General features: G+C 38.6%; 1 protein-coding gene across 1 annotated transcript; it reads left to right on the forward strand.

Annotated features, from left to right (window-relative positions):
* The first annotated feature begins 1,274 nt into the window (after positions 1-1,274).
* On the forward strand, positions 1,275-4,441 carry LOC140234496 (uncharacterized). Its single transcript, XM_072314537.1, has 4 exons — positions 1,275-1,394; positions 1,785-2,076; positions 3,109-3,209; positions 3,775-4,441. Exons 2-4 carry the CDS (start codon positions 1,785-1,787, stop codon positions 4,330-4,332), a joined length of 951 nt encoding a protein of 316 aa, XP_072170638.1. The 5' UTR covers positions 1,275-1,394; the 3' UTR covers positions 4,333-4,441.
* Positions 4,442-9,042: the final 4,601 nt, after the last annotated feature.

The raw sequence follows: 9,042 nt of genomic DNA on the forward strand, positions 1-9,042 counted from the left end.
GACTGGAGGCAGGGATGAAATACCATTGTGCATGTCGATGATGAACGAAACATGGCTTTCTACATTGAAGGACGGTACTCTGCTTCAATGACCTCTGCTTTGACTTCCGGCTGTTACATTATTGATTTATTCTTTTCATTCTCACCAATTGCCAATATTTCGTGATTTCAAAGTGGCACACTAGAAGAATCACTGATAAAGTGACTCATCCCTATACTGTATATAGCATGTCAGTATCGCAAGTCAATCAAATGTGTGTTTTCTTCAAAAAAATTTGTGGAATTATCCTTTAATAATCCCTTTTCTTTATCTTGTTGTATTTCATATTGTATGTTCCAATGTTATATGTCATGTAATATTGTATAGTGTATAGTGCTGTGATGGTCACATAAACGTGTTATTCGTGGTAGAGTAATATAGAAAGAGAATATTGTAGAGCAAAGGATTAGGATTCTGAGACAGTGCTTTAACCATTTATTAATTGCTCTAACTGAATGTAAAAGTGTCATGAACAAAGCGAAATTTTGATTCTCAGTATTACTGAGAAAAAAGTAAGTACGTCAATGTTGTCTGTAACCATAGTGTTTCATTTGACAAGAGGGAGCATATAGCAACAAGAGGTGTAGCGAGGGTGGAAGGAGGAGAAATAATGTTAGAGATAAGTGCGGTATTTTGCGAGCAGAGGTGTGGCAAGAGGAGAGGTGGTACCGACATTGCGTTCTGGTTCACAAGTAGTCGACAATATAATTATGAAAAGGAGGAGTTGCGAGGGATAGTGCTTGTAGCTCGGTCATGCGTCATTCTTTTCGTTTTCATCTCAAAAGTGTGCGCGTCAGGCCTCTTGTGAATTCTAACAATTCTACAATCGTGATTCTACAATCCTACAAATCTAACTGTTACTACTTTTAGATTGATTATTACTCTAATTTTCCCCCAATTCCGGTAAATTCGTTTATCATAAAATAAAGATCATCAGTTGAACGTTCTGTATGTGAATAAAGCAACAATTCATCGACTTGTATATTATAACATTCTGTGATAACATAGAATTAAGCTTTGCAGATTTTGTGATGTATGCGCGTAGTGGATTGTGACGTCAAACTTAGTTGAGCGCCTTCTGCAAAGTTCAACCAATCATATCCCCCTGTTACAGCACTGACGCCATGTTACCAGGCGCTATTACCATAATGTGTTAGATACGCTCGCTCGTAAAACAAGTTACAGCGTATACTACGTTGTCATTATCTTCATACTGCTTCTATGTAGTTGACGGATGATTTTCATCTAGCGATCTTGTTATTTGCTTGATTTCTAAACTTCTCTGATTTTGACTTTTACATTGATCGAGCTCATTTTGGTGTAATAACCTTGGTTATCATCAGTAGGTGATTAAGGTAAGAATTGAGAGGATTTTCATCATGACGTAACGACGAATCTCTGAACATGTTATAACATTGTATCAACATTGACTAATACGAAACATTAAAGGAGGATTATACTCTTCCATAAAATGTTTCTCGGTTGTCTTTTAGTGGATCTCATGAAGCATTGCACAGGAAAGTGACCAATTCGATCACTTCTTGTAGCAAGTCCCCACTTCAACGTTAAGAAGTCATGGCGTAAATGGTCGTTTCGATTGCAGCTTCTTAAATATATAGATTGTCACCTCCCTCCCCCCCCCCCCAGTATGGCAAACTTTGTAATTATTTTACTTTAATCGCAATCAGATGTGTGACTATTTGAGGTATTCTTGCAAGTAGCGCATTTTTACTTCCTTCGTGTAGATGGCTTCGAATACTGGTATTATGATTCCAAAGCCATTAAAGGCCCTCCCTGGTATCGAGAGCGTCGGTGGTTACATGCCCAAGACTCCGGCCTTCCTGCTCAGAGATCCCGCCACATCTCGGCGAAACCCGCAATTAGTGCTGAGACCTCTGCGAGCGGCTAAGAAGGAGAAGGAGTCGGATGGCGATCGCAGCGGACAGGGAAGGGTCAGATCGATCAAGGATGGCAAGAAGAAGAGCAGATGCCACAGCAAGGAGAACAATGTGATGACCTCAGATGAGAGTTCTCAAGGTAGCCCAGAAGGCGTTTCGCCAAGAATAAGTCGATGTTAAAATGCTGTTTTTTGTTTTCTTTTTATGTATGCCTCTTAAAGAAATTTGTATTTTTTATATTGTAAACTGACTGTTTTGGGTGCACCCAGGTGGATTGGGGAGGATGGCCTGAGGGCCCGAGTCATTTTTTTTTTTTTTTTTTTTTGGCTCTTTCCAGACCCGGACTGCCCAACCTGGTGCACCATTACCACTCCAGTGTATGTTCTGATTTCGAAAAATGTAATATGATATTTGTGATTGAAAGCCGAATAAACGATAATAATAATAATAACAATCAAGATCTACTTAGAATTATGGTACGCTGCTTGTGTGTCTTCGCTGTTGTTCTAACTTCCTACCGAAAATTAAAATTTTTAAAGACTTTTTTTTTCATGTACTATACAAAATGAAATAAGTGACAAAGGAATGTATCTGTAAATATTAAAATTTTGAAATGAACGCTGATCTAAAAGGCTGATAAAACTGAAGAGGAAAACCAGTGGCATACCATGAATTTATGTCGATCTTAAATCTTAAGATCGACTAAGCTTCTTTGTAAAAAAGCACCAAAGAGGAAGGAAACATGCGTATCAAAAGAGGTGTATAGTTTGAGTATAGCAGTGTATATTTGAAGTTAATCAGTGATTTTCACATGTCAAGTGATCAATGCTCAGACTTATATTTCCATTGTTAATCTTTTAGTTTCTGTGATAATGACACAACTTATACCACGTGACAGACAGATACGGAAGATCCATGTATACGCCCCTTTAATACAACAGGAGAGGCTCACTATAACACTGAATTCGTCACTGATTTACGTTTAACCACAAGACAGCATGCTTACCAGAGATAACACAGTGTATTAGGCGGTTTTTTTTTTCTTCAGGTTGTTTTTATTATCATTTTGTTAAGCAACGTATCATGAAGTATTATAGGATTTAAAAACCATCGTGTTCAGTACGATGGGAAAAGATGCTGAGACTGTCTTCTTTCCTTGTTATTTCTAAAGATCGTGTGTCATCTCCTTTCGGGGGCATCGCAACACCTTGCTCCAAATCAGACAGAATTCCACAGAACTTCGAGAGATATGCTGTTCTTGGGCAGATAAAGGTAATGTCATCACATAGGAGAAGTAAAGATCATCAAAACAGAAAACCAAAATCGTAACCACTGGAACACATAAAACCAGTCCACAACAGGAATTACGACTATATAGCAAGTGCAATAATCTGATTAAATCACAGGTAGCTTAAAATTCATTTTATACTACATCACACATGAATCACAAATTCTTTTGCTTTTTACTTGTGAGTTTATCCCACGAATCTATACTTCTTCTTTCCATCGTTCTTGCTTCGTTTGTCTCTCATCTTTCATGTCTTTCCTCTCTGTTTTGTAAGGTCCCGTCTGAATTTGATATTCTTGTATATTAATTCTCATTATATTCCTCATTTTCTTGAATTGATCCTTTGGCACGGCTTTCTCTGTTTTAACTTTCGTCTTCTCTTGTCGACTTGGCAGTAATGCATTTTATTTTTCTTCTATAGACTGTAACCATGGTTACTACCATTGAACCCTCGGCTGCCAAGCGTTACTATGGAAAGTGATAAAATGAATAAAATTTCCTTTCAATTTTGAGACAATCGCCAGTCAGTTATGTTTTCTGTGTTTGCAGCCTTCATCTCAACCTCCAGCAACGGTCAACAAACTTCTGCCTCACTTTGAGGGTGACAGAGACGAAGGCAAGACCTGCGCCGAATCGTTGGTGGAGATCGAGAAATCTTACCAGGACTTCGTGTTCTGCATCAAACCAACACAACGCAGACCGTCAGAAACTTGTGGGCCGACGAGGACCTCCAAGACTTCGGTCCCCAACCCGGTGGAGGCAGTCGGGCAGGATGACAAATCTTTGCGCAGGAACCACAGGAGACACGAACTTCTGACCGAACGCGTGAGGGCGTTTGCCGACCGAATCCAGGCACGCGGGAAGTTGATTGGCGTAGGAAAGACAGTCACGTGTGACACTAACAGGAGCTGCAGACAAACAAACATCTCTACCCGCAGAGTGAACGCCGATTTCCGTCTCCACCAATCGGACGTTGAGATGTCTTGCTCCTCTATTGCGTCAAAGGAAGAAGGCGGAGCTCAGGGACGGTCTACTCTAGAGATGGGAGTGGTCATCTTGTGCCACACCCACCTACAAGTCGTCACGTGGTCGTGTCGTTCCTTGTAGAGCAATACAGAAAGAGGAGATTCAAGTACGCAGCTGCACTGCGTAGCAATAGATTGAGATGCTGAATCAGTATTATCACTTTTTACTCCATCAACTGATTTATCATAAAGTGACGCGATGAAATAAAAGTTATCGTTATGCACTTACTTCGGTGTGTTTTCATGCACTTTGTTTTCTTGTCTGTTTACTTGTGGTAGATATGATATGTTGAGAGTTTTAAGTGTAATCTGAATATTATGATCGAAATTAGGCATGATTATGTGAGCGAATAGTAGAGATCAAATCCACATGTTATCAAATTTGAGTCGAACATTTTCTCACGGTATTATTTTGTTTTGTTTTTTATTTTAATTTCGCAAAGTTTGATGCAACCAAGGCAGTGTAAGAACGTCACAAAGGTATACCGTTTGGAAGCAGGAAAATAATAAATTGAATTGACACAATCATAGCAAAGCAACTGAAACGTCAGTGATGCAACTTTTCTTACTTCTAAGCAGTACCAGGTTCCATTATGATGTCAGAGACTAATAATTCACAAAAGCGAAAAGTCGATGTCATTAGAGTCACCAAATAAGAATCCATAACAGAGATTTTGATGTTGTACATGAACATAACATTGAATATCAATTATATAAAAGTGCCAAAGGTTTGCGACTTAACATAGAAAAGACTTCCATTATGTGATGGCCAATTTCTAGATATTGATCTAATATTGTCCATCACCAATTGGTCACGTCGTGATTCTCGAGGCGGCAACCCAGCCGTCAATCTGTGTACATATGTAATCACAGTGTGATAGTCAACATGTTTCTGTCATTCCATTGATGATTAGTTTTAAAGCAAACACAAACCCAATCATACATTGCAAACGAAGGCTGAAATATATTGACATCTCTAAGTTCAAGATTCAAGACTTAAGATTCAGGATTCAAGTTTATTTTCACTTCCATTTAATTAACAAAGAAATTATAATGCATATGTACAGGATATTTGTAATAATTGCAGGTATGAAAATGAGTAGCAGATGAAAAAAAAAAACCGCAATCATATCTTTGTTATTATACATGTACATAAAGCGTATAATACAAGTTAAATAAGGATGGGGCTGAAAATGGAGGGTCCCACTAAGAAGCAAAGCTTGTACGATATGGGACCCTCAGAAAATACACAAGACAGCAATATAAAACAAGATAAAAGGAACCGATGTCAACTGACATGAAATCAAAATAATTAGGAAGGTAAAAAAGAAAGAAAAAAGAAAAAAAGGAAAAAGAAAGAAAAAAAAAAGAACTACAGTTGCTTAGGTTTTTATATTAACATTTCATCAATGCCACATATTGCATTCTGTCCAAATGTTTAACTTTAGTTCAATTTTTAATCAACTCTTGCAGGCAAAAGAGATCAACTTTTTTAAATCAGTGACATGTTACAATACCCATTGATGGAATGATGGACACACAATATTGCATCAGTTCTTCATTTTTTTTTTACAGTTTTATTAAAGCTCGTCATTAAAGGGATTGTATAGTATTGGTTGAGCACTAACTTTGGGTTGCTAACATTTTTTGGCGAGATAAACAAAAACATCTTATAAAATGTGAAAGAGGATGTAATTGCAAGATGAATTATTCAACGTTTATTTGATGAAAATTGGTTTTGAAATGGCTGAGATATCCAAAATAGGGCAATCCTAATAAAAGGTGTCACCCACCTTTTATCATCATTTGATTTACTTTGTTTTTGGACGTCTCAGCCATTCCAAAACCGATTTTCATCAAATAACCTTTGAATACATCTTACAATGGTATCTTCTGTACTATTTCATAAATGATTTCTTTGTATCTCGAAAAAAAGTTAAAAGCCCCATCTTCATCTTTATCAATACTATGCAATCCCTTTAAACGCGAGTGCGACAGGCTACACAAGATGATTTATATTTACTTCGTACATTGTGGCTTCAGCGGTTATCACAATGTCCGGTATAGAGATCCTTTGATACGTCATTACAGTAATCAACGCAGAGCGTTTTTCCCCTTTTCACTAGAACTCAGTTTTGTTGACGTATATGGTCAGTGATTGATGTGTATGAAGAGATTGTGCCATTGACTCCCTTTCATCAGTTATGCGGACGTCCCTTTGGAAAGGCTGGTCATGCGAATAGCTGGCAAACGGTTTTACTCCTAATGGCTTAATGGATATCGTGCAAGTATTGTCGTTAATTAGGCGTGGCAATTAGAAGCGCACAATCCTATTGCTATTGCACGACACGAAAGATGCTGATTAACTGGTAGTGTAACTGTGTCATATCACAGACATGGCAGTGTATTAACAATGGGAATAATATCGGCTGTAGCGTTTCTCATCTCTCTCCCCCTCGTAACGTTCTTAGGAGCGATCTCGATTTACATCATCCACACGAGAGAGGGTGTTTTCGAAGGAGCACAGAAGTTCCTCTACCAAACTTTGTGCTTGGTGGATCTGGTGAGCGGCGCTGTGAGATGCATTCTTCACGCCATCCTGAGTCTGAACGACGGGGCGTGGCCGTATGAACGGCAGTACTCATGCCAGCTCTTGAACACCTTTGGATATATGCTTTTAGGGGCTTCTCTCTACATAATCGTCTTGATAAGTCTTGAGCGCTACATCGCTGTTGTGCGTCCTCTTCACCACGTTATTATGGTGACGCCGTCCAAAGTCAAAGTGGCGGGTATGAGCGTTTTAATTTACACGTTTTCCTCAGTAATTTTCTATAGTTTGAATGTCTGTGATTCGCGAATTATGGTGAACGAATTTTGTCGCAATTATACTTCATCTTTTCACTACCACTACCGAAGTTCGGACAAGATTTGTCTTCTTACCATTTTTAACGCAAGTGCGATACCGCTCATAGGTAGTATCGCCTGTGACGTGCATGTACTTATGATCACCTATAAGCAAGCAAGGCGAATGCGCCTTCTTGTTGGAGCCGCCCCAGTCCAGAACGGTAACCATGACAACGAACTTGTTCCTCCAATTAATGGATCGAACGTGAAGGGTGTGGCAACAATCCTCCTGGTTACCTTTACCAATGGTCTTTCTGCCGTAGCTTTTTATGTCCCGTTTACTGGGAAATACATTTATGGATTGGACATTCCTACGTGGACCTTGGAGCTCTCATTCTTGCTAGCTTTAACGAGTAGCCTGACAAACACGCTGGTTTACATTCGCACGAACAGATCATTTCGCAAAGCATTTCTTCGCATCTTACGCCTGCAGTGCAATGATTAAATTTCATGCGGCAGCTACTACAATATACACACGCCATATCAACTCGGAATTCTCTCCAGGCTCTAGAAGTTTACTCGATAGAATATATCAACGCCTGAAAACACTGGAGAAGGACTTATTATTCTCTGTGCGTTCCTTTTCTACAATAATGATATGAAGTAATGAATTAGGCCTACATTTTTGTGAATTACAGCGGCATGAAATTTGTTCGAGCAGTAATTTAAATGCTGTACATAATCACGATTGCCTCGTCTTCGTTGTGACTCTAGTTGTTATGCAATAAACTAAAATCGTTTATAAATATTTTCTTAATGGAGATTTAACGATGGTAAAGTGAATTGAGGTTTGTTAATCCAAAATGAAATAAGGCTCGTAATTCCGAAATTTAGGCGTAACATGAGATTTTCAAATAGGGTCGGTCGGTCGGATTTTTTTTTTTTTTTTTTTTTTTTGCTACCTGCATTTTATACGTGTAAAACTCGTGCTCAGCTCAGTAAACAGTTACAACTGCTGCACCGAATGTGCTGTGTTCATCTATTCTACAAATCATTTATGAGGCCGATATTACTGGAATTATACCCCTTCACAGAATTTAAAGATGTTGAAATCCCTATCCTGAATGTTTTCACTTCATATTTTACTATTTTGACTTTTTTTTAATAGATAAGATAGATGCAAATTGACCCATATGTACGATCTTTTCATCGCACACGGCGATCTCTATTACAGTCCCACATATACAGATTCGTGTAAGTTCTCCACACAAGAAACCTATGGCAAAACTGTGCACAATACATCGCAGTCTGAATGCTACGTATACTAGTACACTGAATAAATCTTGTTAGAGTACGTGTCCGTGTTGGAAACAGATGACGTACTGATCAAGGAAGGCTTATGCGAGGCGCTAGATCTCTCCCTCGTACATCCGATATCCCCAGAGCCGTTTCCACTTCCGGGTTTGTGCGATCGCGATCGCAATCAACAAGATATTTGATATCGATAGCAAAAAAAAAATAAAAAAACACGGGGTCGGCGGAATTTTTAGGGTCGGGCGGGTTACGCCAATGCAAAAAATTTTTTTTTGGCCTTAGTTTGTACGCACTTATTTTTTTTGCATTAATGAAACTTTGTTTATTAACAGATCAACAGACCTTAAGAATAGCAAGCTCGTTTTCCGGATTACGAATCTTCGAAAGGTTTCCGGATGACGAACCTTCGAAATGCACCACAAATTTTATGGATTGACGAATTGTATATCATTTTGGGAATAACGGACTTTATTTTACACTTTCGCATCAACGAACCTTTTGAATAAGGAACATCACGCAAGTAGGACTTCCTCAACTGCAGCATAATTTGAAGGAAAATTCCATCCACTACAGATTTTGTTATGTAAACAGAACAATGACAAAAGAAGATCGCAGACAATTTGGGAGGAAGTTG

The sequence above is a fragment of the Diadema setosum genome, chromosome 10, assembly GCF_964275005.1.
Source record: "Diadema setosum chromosome 10, eeDiaSeto1, whole genome shotgun sequence".
In the NCBI taxonomy this organism is placed as follows: domain Eukaryota; kingdom Metazoa; phylum Echinodermata; class Echinoidea; order Diadematoida; family Diadematidae; genus Diadema; species Diadema setosum.